Source organism: Salmo salar, chromosome 05 (assembly GCF_965601325.2).
Source record: "Salmo salar chromosome 05, fSalSal1, whole genome shotgun sequence".
NCBI classification, from domain to species: Eukaryota; Metazoa; Chordata; class Actinopteri; order Salmoniformes; family Salmonidae; genus Salmo; species Salmo salar.
In genome coordinates this window covers 23,018,422-23,042,139 of record NC_138295.1, presented here as the reverse complement: position 1 = coordinate 23,042,139, position 23,718 = coordinate 23,018,422, and the positions used below count along the sequence as shown (strand labels likewise).

The 23,718-nt window shown below is 44.8% G+C and overlaps 1 protein-coding gene across 2 annotated transcripts in view; it reads right to left on the bottom strand.

Moving 5' to 3' along the window:
• Positions 1–23,718, bottom strand: part of wu:fb13g09 (ATP-binding cassette sub-family C member 5) — a 57,818-nt gene that overhangs the window by 8,623 nt on the left and 25,477 nt on the right. For both annotated transcript variants that reach the window (XM_014199096.3, XM_014199097.3), the window contains exons 10-25: positions 23,105–23,467; positions 19,723–19,794; positions 19,367–19,491; positions 19,057–19,129; positions 18,537–18,740; positions 18,022–18,147; positions 17,484–17,598; positions 17,090–17,274; positions 16,482–16,631; positions 15,343–15,472; positions 15,047–15,200; positions 7,328–7,456; positions 6,649–6,835; positions 3,677–3,766; positions 2,709–2,901; positions 2,263–2,422 (exon numbers count right to left, since the gene is read on the bottom strand). In XM_014199096.3, coding sequence (XP_014054571.1) covers positions 2,263–2,422; positions 2,709–2,901; positions 3,677–3,766; positions 6,649–6,835; positions 7,328–7,456; positions 15,047–15,200; positions 15,343–15,472; positions 16,482–16,631; positions 17,090–17,274; positions 17,484–17,598; positions 18,022–18,147; positions 18,537–18,740; positions 19,057–19,129; positions 19,367–19,491; positions 19,723–19,794; positions 23,105–23,467 — 2,456 coding nt within the window. The remainder of the gene's footprint in view (positions 1–2,262; positions 2,423–2,708; positions 2,902–3,676; positions 3,767–6,648; positions 6,836–7,327; positions 7,457–15,046; positions 15,201–15,342; positions 15,473–16,481; positions 16,632–17,089; positions 17,275–17,483; positions 17,599–18,021; positions 18,148–18,536; positions 18,741–19,056; positions 19,130–19,366; positions 19,492–19,722; positions 19,795–23,104; positions 23,468–23,718) is intronic.

The following is a 23,718-nucleotide window of genomic DNA, read 5'->3' as shown; positions in this document are numbered from 1 at the left end:
ATACCATTCACTGTAGACTACCACTGGACATAACAGCACCCCCATACCATTCACTGTAGACTACCACTGGACATAACAGCACCCCCATACCATTCACTGTAGACTACCACTGGATATAACAGCACCCCCATACTATTCACTGTAGACTACTACATAACAGCACCCCCATACCATTCACTGTAGACTACCACTGGATATAACAGCACCCCCATACTATTCACTGTAGACTACTACATAACAGCACCCCCATACCATTCACTGTAGACTACCACTGGATATAACAGCACCCCCATACCATTCACTGTAGACTACTACATAACAGCACCCCCATACCATTCACTGTAGACTACCACTGGACATAACAGCACCCCCATACCATTCACTGTAGACTACCACTGGATATAACAGCACCCCCATACCATTCACTGTAGACTACCACTGGATATAACAGCACCCCCATACCATTCACTGTAGACTACCACTGGATATAACAGCACCCCCATACCATTCACTGTAGACTACCACTGGATATAACAGCACCCCCATACCATTCACTGTAGACTACCACTGGATATAACAGCACCCCCATACCATTCACTGTAGACTACCACTGGACATAACAGCACCCCCATACCATTCACTGTAGACTACCACTGGATATAACAGCACCCCCATACCATTCACTGTAGACTACCACTGGATATAACAGCACCCCCATACCATTCACTGTAGACTACCACTGGACATAACAGCACCCCCATACCATTCACTGTAGACTACCACTGGATATAACAGCACCCCCATACCATTCACTGTAGACTACCACTGGATATAACAGCACCCCCATACTATTCACTGTAGACTACCACTGGACATAACAGCACCCCCATACCATTCACTGTAGACTACCACTGGACATAACAGCACCCCCATACCATTCACTGTAGACTACTACATAACAGCAGCCCCATACCATTCACTGTAGACTACCACTGGACATAACAGCACCCCCATACCATTCACTGTAGACTACCACTGGACATAACAGCACCCCCATACCATTCACTGTAGACTACTACATAACAGCACCCCCATACCTACTTTGTACTGTCTATTTTATTGTACATTTGACCTTTTATTGATGTGCATTGTTTGAATGTCTATACTGTGTTGTAAAATACACAATGGTCTTTGCCTCTTCATTGATTGTCATTACATGGGTATACACTGTTTTGTTGGTTTCTACCAATTTACCTTAAGTATTCAAATGTTACTGACACATGGATTTGACTGCTATATTTCATAATACAAATAAGATGCTGTAGCATACTGTAATGAATCACTTCTAGCAGATAGAACCAGTACCACCCATTTTGTTCCTAAGGGCATTTATTTCAATGATTTGACAGAATTGGTTAGGCAATGTCTGGCTGTGAAGCTGAATGCAAAACTCTGTTCCCTCATCCCAGTCTCTCTCCCTTCAGTTCTCACTCAAACACCAGTCGATATGCAACCAGCCTGTATTGACTAAGAACAAATAAGTTATTATTCATGAGTCGTTAGATACAAATAATCTAATAATAAACTATTTGATTTGATCAGAGTGCAATTATGAAACAACAAATGTTACCGATAGATTATCTTCTTTATATTTTACATTTTAGTCTTTTTTTGTTGTTACTGTGTGGTGGGACAAGCAAGAATAATGTCACTTACTCGATAGACAGCTGTCCATTCAGTCCAGCAGGTATGGGCTGGTTCTTACAGTTTCATTTTGGGATATGGAAGAATGTCTCTAGAACTCCAGGATTGATAAGCGCAGAAAGTTCCTCAGGGTTTGATACAGTCTCTGGGTGCGTTGCTTTCTTCGCCGTAGATATCAAGCCCCCCAGTCCGTAAATTGGGAAGTTGATAGTAATCTATATTTTATGAAATGAGATTCTATGTATACCTTTGTTAGACTATAAATGACCAACCACATAGCTTTGTAGTAGTTAGGTCTATTTCCCTGCTTTTGAGAGGAGCTGGCTAGTAGGTACCCATAGACCTCCAACAATTGTGCTAAGCTAACGATATGCTACCTTCAACTTCCTTCAAACTGCACACAGAGACATAAAAATGGTACCCATGAGTTTGTCTGACTCTGGGTAAGGAGGAAATTACCCAATATCCAAAGGATCCCTTAAAGGTTAGGATTGGGGGAGGGGAAGCTGATCCTACATCTGTACCTAGGGGAATCTTAGGTAAATCATTAATACTGACCTGATAGTGCCAATGAAGAGAACGGGCTCCTGGGGAATGACTGACAGCTTGCTTCTCAGGTCTTCCAATCCGATCTGTGCAATGTTGATGTCGTCGATGGTGATGGAGCCCCCAGTCAGCTCCACCAGTCTGAAGAGAGCTACGCCCAGTGAGGACTTCCCTAGATAGATAGAAACAGGGGGTTGTGAGTGAACTACAATTAGTTCGGATAGATGATAACCACATCTACATGTGAAGATTACAGTTCACTGGTTAATGATTATTTTTATTTATGTGAATCTTTTTGAATGACAATCATTAAAAAACAAAAACAATTACCATCAACTAAACCCATTGTTATTACATTATTTCTGTGTAAATACCAGGTAAAGACCAGCGGAAACAAAGACAATAACATGAAACATTAACGATGTAAAACGATACATGGGAATAACAGAGGGAAGTACCTGAGCCAGTGCGACCCACAATGCCGATGGTCTCCTCTGGCAGGATGTTAAAGGAAAGTTTCTTGAGCACCAGCGGCAGGTCGTCCCGGTAACACATCTCCACGTCCTGGAAGGAGATCCGTCCCTTATCTGGCCAGCAGGGGGCAGGAGAGGAGGGTCCAGTGATCTGCCGCGGCGCCTCACCTTCCAAGGTCTGAGACAGAAAAAATTGATCCAATATGGAGTGTTAATCTCTGTATCCCCAATCCCATGAAGTAAAGACCTCTCAATAGAACTGTAATTTATAGATCTCTATAAGCTTGTTGGCACTTTGAGAGAAAACAAGTTGTTCCTCTGATATGGGGGTGTTTATGTTTTGATGGGTGTTGTGTTAAACATGTCCTGTCATGTGCTGTGATGTGTGACGGGCCACACACTGGGTTCCATCTGCTTCCTGCTGGGCCTCTCAGAGACTGGGTGTGTCCCAAACGGCACTCGACTCCCTATACTGTGGACTACTTTTAACCAAACCCTATGGGCCCCTGATCAAAAGTAGTGCACTGCATAGGGAATAGGGTTCCATTTGGGATGTACACTGTGTGTCTGGAGCCTACCATGACCAACAGCTTTGTGTTATTGGGATTGGGTTATGTGTGTGTGTGTGCATGGGTGTGCGTCATGCTTGTGGATGTGTGCGTATGTCAACCTTATCCAACAGCTTTGTGTTATTGGGATATGGACCTGTGTGTGGGTGCACCGCGCGCAGGAATGTGGATTTAGAGTGTGTGTCTGCATGTGAGTATATGTGTATGTTGCTTCATCTGTGCCTGTGTCCTGTGCCTGTGTCCTGCTGCGTTAAGTCTATAAGCCTGTGTTTGTTTGTGTCACACCATGTGTGCACTTTCGATTCAGCCACACATGGTTCAGCCAATCAGCAACCCTTCTCCCGACTGTTGGCAGCAGCCCCTGGTGTCATTAGGCCTACCTACCTTTATATAATGACTGATCCTCTCTACTGACGTGAAGCGAGCCTCAGTCTCTGACAGCAATCTCACGGTAAACTGAAACAGACCGGTCAGCTGGAGAAGAGAGAGAGAGCGAGAGAGACAGACACAGAGACATAGACAGACAGAGACAGACAGAGAGAAGTGATTAGTCAATGATTAACACCCTCACACCCTATTACAATCAACCCAGGCTCATGTCAACACTAGTGTTGGTCACTGTGTGCGGTGATACCATTTGGATGAATGAGCAGCACAAACCATAAACCTTTACGACCTATATAGACAGACATACAGTTGAAGTCGGAAGTTTACATACACTTAGATTGGAGTCATTAAAACTCGTTTTTCAACCACAAGTCTGGTTCATCCTTGGGAGCAATTTCCAAACGCCTGAAGGTACCACGTTCATCTGTACAAACAATAGTACGCAAGTATAAACACCATGGGACCACGCAGCCGTCATACCGCTCAGGAAGGAGATGAACGTAGAGATGAACGTACTTTGGTGCGAAAAGTGCAAATCAATCCCAGAACAACAGCAAAAGACCTTGTGAAGATGCTGGAGGAAACAGGTACAAAAGTATCTATATCCACAGTAAAACGAGTCCTATATCAACATAACCTGAAAGGCCGCTCAGCAAGGAAGAAGCCACTGCTCCAAAACCGCCATAAAAAAGCCAGACTACGGTTTGCAACTGCACATGGGGACAAAGATTGTACTTTTTGGAGAAATGTCCTCTGGTCTGATGAAACAAAAATAGAACTGTTTGGCCATAATGACCATCGTAATGTTTGGAGGAAAAAGGGGGATGCTTGCAAGCCGAAGAACACCATCCCAACCATGAAGCACGGGGGTGGCAGCATCATGTTGTGGGGGTGCTGTGCTGCAGGTGCACTGGTGCACTTCACAAAATAGATGGCATCATGAGTGAGGAAAAGTATGTGGATATATTGAAGCAAAATCTCAAGACATCAGTCAGGAAGTTAAAGCTTGGTGGCAAATAAATTAAAGCTGAAATAAATAATTCTCTCTACTATTATTCTGACATTTCACATTCTTAAAATAAAGTGGTGATCCTAACTGACCTAAGACAGGGAATGTTTACTAGGATTAAAATGTCAGGAATTGTGAAAAACTGAGTTTAAATATATTTGGCTAAGGTGTATGTAAACTTCCGACTTCAACTGTATACTTCTCCAATCGGCTCAATCAATTTCCATTCATAGTTCCCTGGCAGGAAGATCCTTCCCACGCCTGTAGTAATCCCACAGTGAAATTATATACAGTACCAGTCAGAAGTTCACTACTCATTCATGGGTTTCTTTATTTTAACTATTTTCTACATTGTAAAATAATATTGAAGACATCAAAACTATGACATAACACAAATGGAATCATGTAGTAACCAAAAAAGTGTTAAACAACTCAAAATATATTTAATATTTGAAATTCTTCAAAATTGCCACCCTTTGCCTTGATGACAGCTGTGCACACTCTTGGCATTCTCTCAACCAGCTTCACCTGGAATGCTTTTCCAATAGTCTTGAAGGAGTTCCCACATGTGCTGTGTACTTGTTGGCTGATTTTTCTTCAATCCGTGGTCCAACTCATCCCAAACCATCTCAGATGGGTTGAGGTCGGGTGATTGTGGAGGCCAGGTCATCTGATGCAGCACTCCATCACTCTCCTTGGTCAAATAGCCCTTACACAGCCTGGAGGTGTGTTGGGTCATTGTCCTGTTGAAAAACAAATGATAGTCCCACCAAGCGCAAACCAGATGGGATGGCGTATCACTGCAGAATGCTGTGGTAGCCATGCTGGTTAAGTGTGCCTTGACACTGACAGTGTCACCAGCAAAACACCACCACACCATCTCCTCCATGCTTCATGCTGAGAACCACACATGCAGAGATCATCTGTTCACCTACTCTGCATCTCACAAAGACACGGTGGTTGGAACCAAAAATCTCAAATTTGGACTCTGCAGACCAAAGGACAGATATCCACCAGTCCAATGTCCATTTCTCGTTTTTCTTGGCCCAGCAAGTCTCTTCTTCCTATTGGTGTTCTTTAGTAGTGGTTTCTTCGCAGCAATTCAACTACAAAGGCCTGATTCACGCAGTCTCCTCTGAACAGTTGATGTTGAGATGTGTCTGTTACTTGAACTCCGTGAAGCATTTATTTGGGCTGCAATTTCTGAGGCTGGTAACTCTAATGAACTAATCCTCTGCAGCAGATGTAACTCTGGGTCTTCCTTTCCTGTGGCGGTCCTCATGAGAGCCAGTTTCATCATAGCGTTAGATGTTTTTTGCGACTGCACTTGAAGAAACTTTCTTGAAATTTTATGAATTGACTGACCTTCATGTCTTTAAGTAATGATGGACTGTCGTTTCTCTTTGCTTATTTGAGCTGTTCTTGCCATAATATGGACTTGGTCTTTCTTCTGTATACCACCCCTTCCTTGTCACAACACAACTGATTGGCTCAAACGCATAAAGAAGGAAAGAAATTCCACAAATGAACTTTTAACAAGGCACACCTGTTAATTGAAATGCATTCCACCTCATGAAGCTGGTTGAGAGAATGCCAAGAGTGTGCAAAGCTGTCATCAAGGTAAAGGGTGGGTACTTTGAAGAATCTAAAATATAGAATATATTTTGATTTGTTTAACACTTTTTTGGTTACTACATGATTCATAGTGTTGATGTCTTTAATATTATTCTACATGGAGAAAAAAGTAAAAATAAAGAAAAACCCTGGAATGAATAGGTGTGTCAAAACTTTTGACTGGTACTGTATAGAACATAAAAAAGCCTTCATAAAAACATTCCCAGAAAGGGCAGTCAAAATAATTCACCGATAGCAAGGACACACTCTAGCAGTGCGTGTCTGTTTACATGCGTGTGTGCGTGTTTACATGCATGTGCATGAATGTGCTTTTGTGTGTGTGTACCTGCACGGCGTAGGATATAGCCAAGCCTGCGTAGGCTGGGGGGATCTGGTTGTGCATGAAAACAATGAGCAGGGCTACGGTGGTGATGAGAATGATGCTGATCAGGTCCAGTCGTACAGCCAGCCAGCGCATAGCACAGCTGAACAGATAGTGGGAAGCCTGGTTGGTGTCCAGTAAAGCCTGGTACCTGAGATACACAGAGATAAACCAATAGGAAGGGTTAGTGAAAGTTAACGGACCAATAACAGACTTTGTGGAAGGCTGCTCAGTGCCCACATTAGCTCAGCAGAAATCAAATGCTACTCAACTCAAAAGTCCAGGAAATGTTACTTAGGGAGGTTCTCTCATTATTAGTTGTGCAATTTGGGCGGCACCTAGCCTAGCGGTTAAGAGCGCTGGACCAGGAACCGAAAGGTTTCTGGTTCAAATCCCCGAGACAACTAGGTAAAAAAAAGAGTTGTACCCTTGAGCAAGGCACTTAACCCTAATTGCTCCAGTATGTCGCTCTGGATAAGAGCGTCTGCTAAATGACAAAAAAAAGTAATTTAAAATTGTAGACGTCTGGTGGGCGAAGCTGTCAAAACCAATGTCTTATCAGTGTTTGAACACACGTCCTGTGACAGATAAAGAAAGTGTCTTCCTATGAGCGCTATACAGTATATTAGTGTACTGTTCTCACCTGTGCAAGAAGTCGTCCCCTCTGCCATAAGCGTGAATGGTGGACAGCCCCTGGAGACTACTGGTGATGTGTGAGGTGAAAGGTGATTGGCTGATGTTCTCCAGACGCTTCAGCTCGCGAATCAGAACCCTAGTCAGACAAAGAGGAAGTGGAACGTCAAGTCTATTACTTAAAAACGTACCAGAGCACCACTTTAGGGATGCTAAAGAAGTCCACTCACCATTTCTCTAACCTCTATTCTGTGACCTCCAGCAAAACCTCTACTGTTCAACTCACAATGATGCCCCTGCAGTGGATAGCTGCCGTCTTACAGGCTCCTGAACAAATCTGCTATTTTTTTTTTTTTACACTCATCTTGTACATAATGTTTCCGCCATAATTTCCTATGACTGAAAAAAGCTTCTGGACATCAGAACAGCAATCACTAACATCGATTTGAATGAAGATTTCTGCTTCAACAAGTCGACAGCTCTAGACATTCTGCTTATCCCGGACCAGGCCCTGATCCCGGGACATGAAAGAGAAAGCGCCGGCGAAAAAGAGGCAAGTCACTAGTGTCGTGTCTTTGGCATCATTAAAACTGAAGACATATTTATCAAATAACTCTGTAATTATTATTACGCGATTAACCTGATTAATCATGTAACTGTAATTAACTAGGAAGTCGGGGCACCAAGGAAAATATTCAGATTACAAAGTTATAATTTTCCTAATATAACTTTCAGATATTTTAATATCTGATCAATTAGTCTTCGAATGAATGAATTATTATTTACCTCACGCCAGTCTCATTCCAAACGTTGTAAATGATTGGTTATCTGCACGAACCCAGTTTTCACTATGAGTCATCCATACATCAATTGTCTTAAAATCATTTATTTACTTACTAAGTAATTCACAGAAATGCATAACAAACAGTAGATATGGTTACAAAGAAATCATAGGGGAATGTGCCCTAGTGGGCTAAACCGGCATGGCGGCTTGTTAGACAAAAGGGGGGTCAACTGAGAAGGCACGACAGAGTTGATAATTATAACAATTGAAATGCTAAGCCTTTGCACATGAACGCTCACTCATTCGGGAACAATTGCAATCAATATATATATTTACGCTCAGTGTGTCGTTGGGATCTCAGTTGAAAAGTTTGTTTCTATTGGAGAGTCTGTCTGCCCTCTCTCTGTCTCTGTCGTGGTTAGAATGGATAGTTCAGAGTAACATTCATTCATATAGTTATAGAATAGATGTTTTCGGCGGTTGTCGGTCTTCACGTTCAATGATACCGAATTCCTAGCTGCAGACTAGTAATTAATATCAGAGACGTTCATATTCTGTCGGTATCGATAGTCTAAGAGTTTAACCACGTGGTATGGTTACAGTTCAGAAAGAGGAATGCATGGTCAAACCTTGGACCTCTCGTTATCGAGATAAGCTGGTCTCCAACCTTTAGCCATCTCGTAATTGAGGTAAGCTCGGTCTGGTGATAGAAAACCAAGGTGGGGGTAGAAAAAGGCTGTCTCATGACGCCAGGTCCTGTCTGTGTCTCTGGGGGCGTGCCAAGGACTTAGTTAAGACTCCAAAGGGAATTGGAGTTTCCTTCATTAAACAGTCCAAAATCACATTACACAATTTCACAAACAGTTCCATCCTTATTCATTCATTTTATACAACCATTTAGATGTAAGTCTCATAGCTGAGGCTATTGTATAAACATGATTATGGTAAATGTGGCGGTATTGTCTCATGAGTTTCACAAAATTGTACCAAACGGACCGGTTCGTAGCTGGATTCTGGACCGTATCTTTCATACCTTCTCCAGAACCTGAATATCGTTCGGTTCTCCAGTTCTGTGAGGTGGAAGAACTCCTTTGTTCTCTCTATACTGGGGCCATGAGGAGAGGGTCTCCTCGTAGGAATTTACAACCGGTCTTACAGAGCCTGGTGTCAGAAGTATAGAGGTCGAGGGATGGTGCTTGCAGTGTCCAAAGAGGACAATGTCATGACACTAGACTACGTTGGCGAGCAAGTAAACCGCCATTGCCGTCTGTTTTTTTTTTTGTGAACGTGCAGTCACTGGAGAACAAACTGTTCTGTTCGAGACTATCCTATTAACAGGAACTGAAAAACTGTAATATCATATGTTTCTTAGAGCCGTGGCTGAACGAGGACATGGATTTACTGTACAACTCGCTGTTTTTTTTATGCATCGTCAAGATCGGACGGCAGACTCGGTTAAGGCGAGAGGGGAAGGGGTGTGTCTCTTTGTTAACAACAGCTTGTGCGCGATCTCTAATGTTAAGGAAGTCTCAAGTTTTTGCTCGCCTGAGTTAGAATACCTCATGATAAGCTGCAGACCATACTATTTACCAAGATAGTTTTCTTGTAGCTGTCTATCACCACAAACCGATGCTGGCACTAAAACCTCACTCAACGAGCTGTATATGGCCATAAGAAAATGCACATTCAGAGGCGGTGTTTCTCGTGGTAGGTGATTTTAACAGGGAAACTGAAATCTGTTTTACCTCATTTTTACTAGCATGTCACCTGTGCAACTAGAGGCAACAAAACTCTAGATCACGTTTACTCCACACACAGAAACACATACAAGGCCCTCCCTCGCCCTCTCTTCGGCAAATAAGACTAACTCTATCCTCCTGATTCCTGCTTGCAAGCAAAAACTCAAACAGGAAGTGCCAGTGACACGCTCAATATGGAAGTGGTCCAATGAAGTGAATGCTAAGCTACAGGACTTTTTCACTAGCATACGTTCCAGCATTCATCCGATAACATTGAAGAGTTTACCACGTCAGTCACCGACTTCATTCAGAGGTGCATCGACGATGTTCCCACTCTGGGAGCATTCACTTCAATGGACCACTTTCGTATTGAGCGTGTCACTGGCACTTCCTGTTTGAGTTTTTGCTTGCAAGCAGGAATCAGGAGGATAGAGTTAGTCTTATTTGCCGAAGAGAGGGCGAGGGAGGGCCTTGTATGTGGAGTAAACGTGATCTAGAGTTTTGTTGCCTCTAGTACATACCCCAACCAGAAGCTATGGATTACAGGCAACATCCGCACTGAGCTAAAGCTGCCACTTTCAAGGACCGGGACACTAATCTGGATGCTTATAAGCAATCCTGCTACGAACTTCGACGACCCATCAAACAGCCAAAGCGTCAATACAGGACTAAGATCGAATCCTACTACGCCGGCTCGAACGTTGTCGAAACTCACACTTAGCTGATGTGAGTAAAACCTTTAAACAGGTCGAAATTCACAAGGCCGGGGGGCCAGATGGAATACCAGGACGCGTACTCAGAGCATGCCAACTTGTTTCAAGCAGACCACCATTTCTGTGCCTAAGAACTCCAAGGTAACCTGTCTAAATGACTATCACCCCGTAGCACTCACGTCTATAGTCATGAAATGCTTTGAAAGGCTGCTCATGTCTCACATCAACACCATCATCTCAGACACCCTGGACCCACTCCAATTCATATACCACCCCAACAGATTCACAAATGAAGCAATCTCTATTGTACTCCACACTGCCCTCACCACCTGGACAAAAGGAATACCGATGTGAGAATGCTATCGATGGGGCTGTAGTAGAGCGGGTCGAGAACTTTAAGTTCCTCCGTGTCTACATCACTAAGGAATTAACATGGTCCACACACACCAACAAAGTTGTGAAGAGGGCACGTCAGTGCCTCATCCGCCGCAGGAGGCTGAAAACATTTGTCAAAAAGTTCTACAGCTGCACCATTGAGAGCATCTTGACTGGCTGCATCCCCGTTTGGTACGGCAACTGCAAGGAACCCACCGCAAAGCGCTACAGAGAGTTGCGAGTACGGCACAGTACAACCCTGGGGCCGAGCTCCCTGCCATCCCGGACCACTATACCAGGCGGTGTCAGAGGAAGGCCCCAAAAACTGGCAAAGACTCCAGCCACAGAGTGTCGTCACTGCTACTGCATGGCAAGCGGCACCAAGACTGGAACCAACAGGACCCTGAATAGCTTGTACCCCCAAGCCATAAGACTGCTGAACCAGACTGCTAAATAGCTAATCAAATAGTTATCCGGACTACCTGCATTGACCCTTTTTTGCAACTCTTGCACGGACTCTACCCACACACTTGCAAGTACTTCCACTAACATCCTCACACACCCACACGCATACTGAGGCCGCACACACACACACACACACACACTGCTGCTACTGTCCATTATCTATCCTGTTGCCTAGTCACTTTACCCCTACCTACAGTATATGTACATAGCTATCTCAATTACCCCGTACCCCTGCACATTGACTCAGTACTGGTACTCCCTGTATATAGCCATGTTATTACCTGGTACTCCCTGTATATAGCCATGTTATTACCTGGTACTCCCTGTATATAGCCATGTTATTACCTGGTACTCCCTGTATATAGGCATGTTATTACCAGGTACTCCCTGTAAATATAGCCATGTTTTACCTGGTACTCCCTGTATATATAGCCATGTTATTACCTGGTACTCCCTGTATATATAGCCATGTTATTACCTGGTACTCCCTGTATATAGCCATGTTATTACCTGGTACTCCCTGTAAATATAGCCATGTTATTACCTGGTACTCCCTGTAAATATAGCCATGTTTTACCTGGTACTCCCTGTAAATATAGCCATGTTTTACCTGGTACTCCCTGTAAATATAGCCATGTTATTACCTGGTACTCCCTGTATATATAGCCATGTTATTACCTGGTACTCCCTGTATATATAGCCATGTTATTACCTGGTACTCCCTGTATATATAGCCATGTTATTACCTGGTACTCCCTGTAAATATAGCCATGTTTTACCTGGTACTCCCTGTATATAGCCATGTTATTACCTGGTACTCCCTGTATATATAGCCATGTTATTACCTGGTACTCCCTGTAAATATAGCCATGTTTTACCTGGTACTCCCTGTAAATATAGCCATGTTTTACCTGGTACTCCCTGTAAATATAGCCATGTTATTACCTGGTACTCCCTGTATATATAGCCATGTTATTACCTGGTACTCCCTGTATATATAGCCATGTTATTACCTGGTACTCCCTGTAAATATAGCCATGTTATTACCTGGTACTCCCTGTAAATATAGCCATGTTATTACCTGGTACTCCCTGTAAATATAGCCATGTTATTACCTGGTACTCCCTGTATATATAGCCATGTTATTACCTGGTACTCCCTGTATATATAGCCATGTTATTTCCTGGTACTGTGTGTATATAGCCTTGTTATTACCTGGTACTGCCTGTATATATACACATGTTATTACCTGTATATAGATGTTATTTTTACACGTTATCTTCACTTTGCATCGTTAGAAAAGGACAGGAAAGTAATCATTTCACTGTTAGTTTAAACCGGTTGTTTACGAAGCATGTGACAAATAAAATATGATGTGATTTACTCTGTGACCCCCCCAGCCAAACCTCTACTCTGTGATCCCCCCAGCCAAACCTCTACTCTGTGATCCCCCCAGCCAAACCTCCACTCTGTGATCCCCCCAGCCAAACCTCCACTCTGTGACCCCCCCCAGCCAAACCTCTACTCTGTGATCCCCCCAGCCAAACCTCTACTCTGTGATCCCCCCAGCCAAACCTCCACTCTGCAACCCCCCCCCCCCCAGCCAAACCTCCACTCTGTGATCCCCCCAGCCAAACCTCCACTCTGTGATCCCCCAGCCAAACCTCCACTCTGTGATCCCCCAGCCAAACCTCCACTCTGCGACCCCCCCCCCCCCCCGCCAAACCTCCACTCTGCGACCCCCCCCCCAGCCAAACCTCCACTCTGCGACCCCCCCCCCCAGCCAAACCTCCACTCTGCGACCCCCCCCCCCCGCCAAACCTCCACTCTGCGACCCCCCCCCCGCCAAACCTCCACTCTGCGACCCCCCCCCCAGCCAAACCTCCACTCTGCGACCCCCCCCAGCCAAACCTCCACTCTGCGACCCCCCCCAGCCAAACCTCCACTCTGCGACCCCCCCCAGCCAAACCTCCACTCTGCGACCCCCCCAGCCAAACCTCCACTCTGCGATCCTCCCAGCCAAACCTCCACTCTGTGACCCCCCCAGCCAAACCTCTACTCTGTGACCCCCCCAGCCAAACCTCCACTCTGTGACCCCCCCAGCCAAACCTCCACTCTGTGACCCCCCCAGCCAAACCTCTACTCTGTGACCCCCCCAGCCAAACCTCTACTCTGTGTCCCCCCCCCCCCCCCCCCCAGCCAAACCTCCACTCTGTGATCCCCCCAGCCAAACCTCCACTCTGTGACCCCCCCAGCCAAACCTCCACTCTGTGATCCCCCCAGCCAAACCTCTACTCTGTGATCCCCCCAGCCAAACCTCTACTCTGTGACCCCCCCAGCCAAACCTCCACTCTGTGACCCCCCCAGCCAAACCTCCACTCTGTGACCCCCCCAGCCAAACCTCCACTCTGTGTCCCCCCCCCCAGCCAAACCTCCACTCTGTGATCCCCCAGCCAAACCTCCACTCTGTGACACCCCCAGCCAAATCTCCACTCTGTGACACCCCCAGCCAAATCTCTACTCTGTGATCCCCCCAGCCAAACCTCCACTCTGTGACCCCCCCAGCCAAACCTCCACTCTGTGACCCCCCCAGCCAAACCTCCACTCTGTGACCCCCCCAGCCAAACCTCCACTCTGTGACCCCCCCAGCCAAACCTCCACTCTGTGACCCCCCCAGCCAAACCTTAGGGAGGGTTAATCATTTTAATTTCCCGTTGCAAAAATGATTTCCATTGCGTGTTCTAAGGAACCCGATTCAACTTGTGAACTCGTCACCAAACCAGACAAACTAGATCAGGACAACAACAACATGGTGAAATATCTAGGGATGGTGGTCGAGGAGAGGGTTGACAAACACTGCATTATAACTCCAATGACAGTGCAGTTATCTGACAGGTTAGTGAACTATGATATGATAAGAGGACACAGGGCAATCAGAGTGTAATTCTGCCCAGGACAGGACAACCATTTCCTGGCACAGCTCAGGCCATTCCTTGGCTCAGCTAGAATCATTTCAGATTTTTGTGTGACTTTATGAGCCACAGACCCACACTACAACGACTCTCGACTGAGTCAGCAGGGAAGTGTGAGAGAGAGGGTTTTATTGACAAAGGTGGGGTGGAGTTCTACTTTTAGGTCCATAGATAGGATAGGCTGCACATGTGAATAACAAGTATGCTCATGAATCATCCCTGGCGGGAGGGAGGGGGGGTTGGAGGGAGGGGGGGTTGGAGGGGGGGGTTGGAGGGGAAGAGGATAGGGCATTAAAGAACATGACACTCCTTGTTCTGACACTACCTACACAAACATGTTTACGCAGTTGGAACTTTCATTTCACGATGCCAACAAATGGTACCCGTCCCAAAAAGCACTTCATTCCCTATATTGTGCGGGCCCTGGTCAAAAGTAGTGCACTATAATGGGGAATGGGGTGCCTTATGAGCTTGCTTTTAATGAGGAAACTGGTTAGATGCGTCACGCTGAATAATAAATTACCCAAAGACCTAGGGAACCCTAATCCATCTCTACACTTATCTTTAAATCAAAGCACGCACGAGCACACACACACACACACACACACACACACACACACACACACACACACACACACACACACACACACACACGTATAAATCGATTGGTTGCAGCCTGACCTGGAGACACGGTTGACAATGAGGAGGAAGGCTCCCAGGGGCAGGAGGGAGATCAGGAACCAGGGGAATACGATGCCCACCATGACCAGGCAGAAGAGCACCAGGGTCATGTTCTGGAGCAGCATCTCAGCCTGCATGGCCAGACGGACGTCCACTGTGGATGGTTAGATGGATAGATAGAGAGAAAAGGACACAGAGGGAGAGAGAAAACCAAAAAATGTCAGATCACACTGTGTTGTCTGGGTGGTATGGGGACCTCAAGGCTCGGAGTATGAAGTCAAGGCAAGACACCTCACCCTCGTCCATGTCTCGGGAGAAGCGGGTGAGGATGCGTCCCAGAGGTGTCGTGTCAAAAAAGCGCATGGGGCTCAGGAGGAGGCGGTGGAACAGCTTGTCGTGGAGCACCGAGGCAGCCCGAACAGTGCACTGTCAGACAAACACAGTGGTGTTTCAACACGGAGCCAGACACAACACTGGTAAACAGATGGGTCGTCGGGACTCGGGAAAGCTCAACACCCAGGCGCAACAAATGCAAACATACAGTAGGAGTAGACAGACAATTGTTGCCAGCATTCACAGCTATGTACACATACTAGCTAACGCTCATATGACATTTTGCTAATGCTAGTTGGCCATGTTGTTGTTGATGTTGTTGTTGATGATGTGTCCCTATTAGAACTCACTGTGCTGTTAAGAGCAAGAGGAAAGTTTTGTGTCAGGCAAACTGTCAAATCCTCAGACATTAATGAATGTCTGGCAGGCTGACACAAAGGTTATGAACCCATGTCTAGGTTAACGCAGTGAGAAACATCTGGCAGAAATGACTTTTGGCAGGAGAGAACACATTCTATCTATTAATAGAATATGCAACACTCCCACATTCACGTTACAGCTAAGGGTAAAAAAAATAAAAGATTAGCCATCTTCGGGAAAAGTTTGTCACACACAATTACGTGAGGACATAAACTTTCCTGACAGCCCATTACAGAGGTTAACAAACACAGGGGACATATCCAAAGGGACAGGGACACACAGCGGCACACGCACACACACGCACAGCCATTAAAGCAGCGTGTCACAGCACTGGACAGATAAATGGATTTAGCCTGCAGGCACTTTCAATTATAGTAGTGCAACTCATGAAAACGTCTTAAAGACAAATAGAGTCAAGGTTGTACCACAACAACTTTGCACTTCTTTCTTTTGAAAAGGGCCTGAGCGTAAATCAATGAAAACCTGACTTATGGAGACTATGGTTACGTCCAGAATGGTATCCTATGGACCCTTGTTAAAAGTAGTACCCTGGAGTGAATCGGTCAGTGATGCACTCTCCTTTGACAGGCCACAGAGTGCATCAATGAATGGTCCTGACATTTCAAGACGAGAGAACAATCCACAAGAACCACTCTAAAAGACATCTGAGCAAGATGCTTACCTTGACGAACACTAGCCCCCTCATTGTCTTCAGGAAGAGAGCGGCCCCCATGGACAGCACATAAACTCTTGAGTAGTATTGAACGTGAGGGTTGAGCCTCATGCTGTCGCTTGCCAACCCCGTTTCGTTCTCCAGGATTAATGATGTATTCTGAGGGCAGATGGAGGGATACACACAAGGCATTTCTATCCAATGAAGGAAATAAATTAAACAAAGCCAGCTGAGACAGAAGACATGAAAGAAGCAGCCATTTGGGTAATGTCGCTATTCCAAACACATCCTTCAATCAGACACGGACGACAGCTTCGCAGCACATCTGCTTTTTTCCGGCTCGTCTCTTGTTTTAATTACGTTTAGAGACACCGGTACTTTTTTAATTACACGTGCTGAGATTAATGCTCTCACTTTCCCCACTACAACTCAGTGGTGCACAGAAGTGGTTTTACTTGTGGGAGACAGCCTGCTACAGTATAGACATCCCTCAGAGTAAGCAGAAGTTGTCCTATCCCACTAACACGGCATCAGACATTTCTTTAAATTCTAATAATTCTAATAAGTATTGTAGGTAGGGTAATCTGATCCTAGTTATGTGTCTGTGTGTAACTCACCCCACTGCCCTGGCGGATCCAGTAGCTCAGCCACCAGTTACTGAAGGCGATGCTGCCAGTGGTGGAGAGGAAGAGGATGACGTTGATGATGAAGGCACAAGGGCCTCCAGCCGCATTGATGTAGGCCTTGTACACATCCCAGGCCACGGCACCAGAGCCCTTCTCCTCCGCTTTCATCAGCTGGTCTGGAGAGTGAAGAAAGGGAAGGAAAGAAGGAAGGAAATAAGGAAGGAAAATAGGAAGTAAAGAAGAGAGTTAGAAAGGGAAGGAAGGAAGAAAGGAATGAAGGAAGGAAGAGAGGAAGGAAGAAACCTGTGAGTAATTTCCTCATTTCAAGCCAACTGTTTTAAATGGAACACATTAACACATTCTATTTGGCGCGATAGAGTTTCACCTCCTTTCCCTTTCTCCACCGGCGGTCTGGCAACTTTGGCAACATTCCCGGTGGTCTCAACCTTTTCATCTCCCTCTTTCTTCTCCTTATTCTTCAGGTTTGTTTTCACCAGGTTCTAGGAGAGCAAGCCAAAGAGACCTACAGCATAAGACAATCGGCCAAGTCACAACATTGCCAGTAAGTCATTTAAACAGGGATATTGGTGACAGGGTCTTTAGCAGTGTGACACCGATAAATCAAAGCCCACCTAAATAATGAAAGGCCCTGTATGCATTAACATTTCCCAGCCACCCACTTGGCTTCTCCTGCCTCATGAATTACGCAGGATGTGACGTATGATAGTGTTGTGTAAAGAGGGATGAAAAAGGTGTTTTTACATAGAGAGCTGGGCTAGCCTGGTCCCAGATCAGTTTATGCTGTCTTGCCAATGCATGACAATGACCATAGGAGTTGGAAAGGCTAGCCTGGTCCTAGATCTGTTCGCAAACAGATCTGTGATCAGGCTAGAGCTGGACATGCGCTCCGTGGTTGGCATTACCTCCTGCTGTACGCTGTTGAAGAGAGTGGCGTAGTCACGGTCTCTGCCCATAAGCTGGGAGTGGGTGCCATGCTCGGCAATCTGCCCGTCCTTCATCAGAATCACGTGGTCACACTCTGCCAGGTACTGAGAGAGGGTCAACACCAGTGAGATCTGGGATTCTCCTGATGAAGAATCCTGGGCTATAGTATGCTCCTCTATATGGCTCCCTTTCCTCAGCCTTCTCTTTTCGGGACTAATTCTTGAGTCACTCTTAACTTAGCTTTTATGCATTAATGTGAATGGAGACTTGTGTGAAAACTCAAGTTGCACTATAATCATCGACCTAGGAGGTCTACATGGGGTCTCTCTCATTTCCTTTCAGATTAGGCGTCCCAAAGATATACACGAGAGTAGTTAAGAAAGCCATTTCCCATCATTTGGCCATAGTACACAAGTCACTTATTTGCTGCAAATTCTTCTGTTTCTCACATAAATACAATTTGATCATTCAGATGATCAGAAGCTCCTCTTACCTGCAGCTGGTGTGTGACAAAGATGATGGTCTTGCCCTTGGACGCCGTGCGGATGGCATTGTGGAAGAGGTGAGAGCCCACGTGGGCGTCCACGGCACTGAGAGGGTCGTCCAGGAGCAGGATGGGCTGCTCGCTATACAAGGCACGTGCCAGGCTCACCCGCTGGCGCTGCCCGCCACTCAGGTTGGCACCCCTCTCACCTATCTGGAGTGAAAACATTGGGACAATGTTGACAAAATGTATCAAGGATCATTTCTGATTGATAGGCTTCACACAGAGGCAGCAACAGACCAGACCAGATATGTACTTACATAACACTATCATGTTCTCTCATAAAACACCACAATGCACCCCAAAGCATTCCATCTATAAATGCATGTACTACTTACTAGCTTGTTACATGGTAATTCCACTTTCTGCTATTTTGGTATAGTGTAAGGCAATTGTATTGTACAGAATGACCAGAGTTCATATTGAGAGCATCTCCAGCAGAGAGATGGAATAGCGGTCTGATACATACCTCAGTCATATCCCCATAGGGCAGCTCCGTCAGATCAGGGATTAGGCAGCAGGCAGAGACCACAGCATTATACCTAATAAGGAAACAGAGCCAAGGACATGACTTAACATGAGAGGGAAACAGTCACGGTCCAGAGAAACAAGTAAACCATGAGTTAGAAACTATGACATCCAAACGTGACTGGTCATGGACTACAGATGAAAATGAGCCGTCTACCTAAATCCAGCACTATGACACCTCTAAATGGTCTGCGTTGTTGCTTTCATTGTGTACTGTTCCATAATAATAAACACAAATCAATCAATCTTACTTGTCTTCGTCGTATTCTTTTCCGAACAGGATGTTCTCTCTCAGTGAGTCATTGAGGATCCAGGCCTGTTGAGCCACATAGGCAAAGCCGCCACTGGCCGCCACATTGCCCTCCAGCAGGGTCATCTGTTGAGCACCAGAGATAAGACTCATGTTAAAACATACTAGAGGTAAAGCTGACCTGGGCTTTCACAAGAGGGAAAACACTTGAACTGCGTTTGATTGCCCGGTACAACGGAACAGTCCCAAAAGCGCAAAAGTCAAGCTTAGTCAAACGCACCTCAAATGCTTTCCAGTCTGGTTTGTAGGGGACTCCCCCAGTAAGCTGGTTTGAAGGCCAATGATATAGAACCTCACCTGTCCCAGCAGAGCAGACAGAAGAGAGCTCTTTCCGCTCCCCACAGCTCCACAGATTCCTACCAACGCCCCCTGCAGATCAGAAGGATACCAGTGGAGTATTGGTATGGATTTGTAACTAAAACGCACTCAGTCCATTTCAAAAGGAAAGAAGTGCAAAGTTGCTGACTCCCTCAATTTGTCTACTATTTCAGTCGTTCTCTTTTTAAAGAGTTGTGCTACTATAATCAAATGTGCCTGCATGCTAAATCCATTTATCTGTCCAGTGCCTCAATGCTTTAGAACAGTGGTATTCAAACTTTCTCAGCAGGGACAATTCTTTCCACCAGAAATTTCTAGCAACCCCAAACCAAATATAAATGACAACCTTAAAATCTGTACATTTTGTGGACCCCAGGAAGAGTAGCTGCTGCCGCAAAAGCAAAAAATGTAATTCTCAGATGGAATAAAAAATATATACAGTACCAGTCAAAAGTTGACACACCTACTCATTCAATGGTTTTTCTTTTTTACTATTTTCTACATTGTAGAATAATAGTAAAGACATCAAAACTATGAAATAACACATATGGAATCATGTAGTAAGCAAAAAAGTGTTAAACTAATACATTTCAGCTTCTTCAAAGTAGCCACCCTTTGCCTTGATGACAGCTTTGCACACTCTTGGCATTCTCTCAACCAGCTTCATGAGGTTAAAAGTAAATTGTGGAATTTCTTTCCTTCTTAATGCATTTCAGGGTTGGTATACAGAAGATGGCCCTATTTGGTAAAAGACCAAGTCAATATTATGGCATGAACAGCTCAAATAAGCAAAGAGAAATGACAGTCCACTATTACTTTAAAACATGAAGGTCAGTCAATCCGGAAAATGTCAACAACTTTGAAAGTTTCTTCAAGTGCATTCGGTAAATCCATCAAGCATTATGATGAAACTGGCTCTCATGAGGACCGCCTCAGAGAAGGAAGACCCAGAGTTACCTCTGCTGCCTTCATGGCTGAATTGCTTTAAAGAAACCACTACTAAAAGGACACCAACAAGAAGAAGAGACTTGCTTGGGCCAAGAAACACAAGCAATGGACATTAGACCGGTGGAAATATGTTCTTTGGTTTGATGAGTCCAAATTGGAGATTTTTGGTTCCCACCGCCGTGACTTTGTGAAACGCAGAGAAGGTGAACGGATGATCTCCACATGTGTGGTTCCCACCGGGAAGCATGGAGGAGGAGGTGTGATGGTGTGGGGGTGCTTTGCTGGTGACACTGTCTGTGATTTATTTAGAATTCAAGGCAAACTTAACCAGCATGAATACCACAGCATTCTGCAGTGATACGCCATCCCATCTGGTTCGCGCTTAGTGGGACTATCATTTGTTTTTCAACAGGACAATGATCCAACACACCTCCAGGCTGTGTAAGGGCTATTTGACCAAGAAGGAGAGTGATGGAGTGCTGCATCAGATGACCTGGCCTCCACAATCACCCGACCTCAACCCAATTGAGATGGTTTGGGATGAGTTGGACCGCCGAGTGAAAGAAAAGCAGCCAACAAGTGCTCAGCATTTGTGAGAACTCCTTCAAGACTGTTGGAAAAGCATTCCAGGCGAAGCTGGTTGAGAGAATGCCAAGAGTGTGCAAAGCTGTCTCCAAGGCAAAGGGTGGCTACTTTGAAGAAGATAAAAAAATATATATTTAATCACTTTTCTGGTTACTACATGATTCCATGTGTGTTATTTCATAGTTTTGATGTCTTCATTGTTACTCTACAATGTAGAAAATAGTCAAATTAATAAAAAAATGTAAATAAAAAAAATAACTCTTGAATGAGTAGGTGTCCAAACTTTTGACTGGTGCTGTATACAGTTGAAGTCGGAAGTCTACATACACCTTAGCCAAATACATTTAAACTCAGTTTCACAATTCCTGACATTTAATCCTAGTAAAAATTCCCTGTCTTAGGTCAGTTAGGATCACCACTTTATTTTAAGAATGCCATCTATTATGTGAAGTGAACCAGTCCCTCCTGCAGCAAAGCACCCCCACAACATGATGCTACCACCCCCATGCTTCACGGTTGGGATGGTGTTCTTCGGCTTGCAAGCCTCCCCCTTTTTCCTCCAAACATAACGATGGTCATTATGACCAAACACTTCTATTTTTTGTTTTATCAGACCAGAGGACATTTCTCCAAAAAGTACGATCTTTGTCCCCATGTGCAGTTGCAAACCGTAGTCGGGGTTGTTTATGGCGGTTTTGGAGCAGTGGCTTCTTCCTTGCTGAGCGGCCTTTCAGGTTATGTTGATATAGGACTCGTTTTACTGTGGATATAGATACTTTTGTACCTGTTTCCTCCAGCATCTTCACAAGGTCTTTTGCTGTTGTTCTGGGACTGATTTGCACTTTTCGCATCAAAGTACGTTCATCTCTAGGAGACAGAACGCGTCTCCTTCCTGAGCGGTATGACGGCTGCATGGTCCCATGGTGTTTATACTTGCGTACTATTGTTTGTACAGATGAACGTGGTACCTTCAGGCGTTTGGAAATTGCTCCCAAGGATGAACCAGACTTGTGGAGGTCTACAATTATTTTTCTGAGGTCTTGGCTGATTTCTTTTGATTTTCCCATGATGTTAAGCAAAGAGGCACTGAGTTTGAAGGTAGGCCTTGAAATACATCCACAGGTACACCTCCAATTGACTCAAATGATGTCAATTAGCCTATCAGAAGCTTCTAAAGCCATGACATCATTTTCTGGAATTTTCCAAGCTGTGTAAAGGCACAGTCAACTTAGTGTATGATAACTTCTGACCCACTGGAATTGTGATACAGTGAATTATAAGTGAAATAATCCGTCTGCAAACAATTGTTGGAAAAATTACTTGTCATGCACTAAGTAGATTTCCTAACCGACTTGCCAAAACTATAGTTTGTTAACAAGAAATTTGTGGAGTGGTTGAAAAACTAGCTAAGTGTATGTAAACTTCCGACTTCAACTGTATATATTTTACATCAACAAATAACATTCAAGTCATTACATTTTCATATCTTATCAATATGAAAGAAACCAATAAACACATTTACTAAATACATTGACTAAATACAATTTTCAAAAAATGTTTGAATACAATAACCTGTCCTCTGACTTCTTTGTTCCAATTGTATTCATAAAAAAACAAAAATTGCCAACCCCACTGCGTTCCCCCCCAGACCATGAACACCATGGCTTTAGTGTGTGTGTGTGTATGCGGGTTTGCATGTGTGCGTGCATGCATATATTTGTCAATGTGCACAAGCATTTGTGTAGGCTTGTATGAATGTAAATCAGGGTTGTTTTGTGCATGAGTGAGTACACCTGTCTGATTGATGGTGCTTGTTTGAGCAGTTTACCTTCTTGACGCGCAGGTCGATGCGATGTAGGGTTTTGTGCAGCGGTGGGCGGATGATGGAGCTCTGGGTAGAGGAGATGGTGCTCTGGGGGCTCTCCTGTTCCATGTGGGTAAGGAGACTCTGTCCGTTGGGACCCTCGTTGTGTCCCTTACCCTCTTCTGCTGTGATATACAAGCTCAGTTTCTCCTTGCGCAGTACTCGATGCATTCCACCTCTCTTGCACTGCTTCTTGGGGACGGGGGTGGCTTTGGCGGGAGCTTTGGCCTTCTCCCAGGCCAACGTGGCGTACCGGAGCTCCACGGCGTTCATCGGGTCATCCGTTTTGGCCAACACTACCTCTCGGTCCTCCATCAAGAAGAGTCTCTGTTGACATGACATACTGTATGTGATATACTGTATGATATATGATATACTGTATGATATATGATATACTGTATGATATACTGTATGATATACTGTATGATATACTGTATGATATATGATATACTGTATGATATATGGAGAAGATGAATTAATGAACATGTCTATTTTGAAGTGTTACGCTGACAACAGTCCATCCTGACTGAACACTACAATCATTCCCAATTCTGTACAACAATCTCGTCTGTCATTAA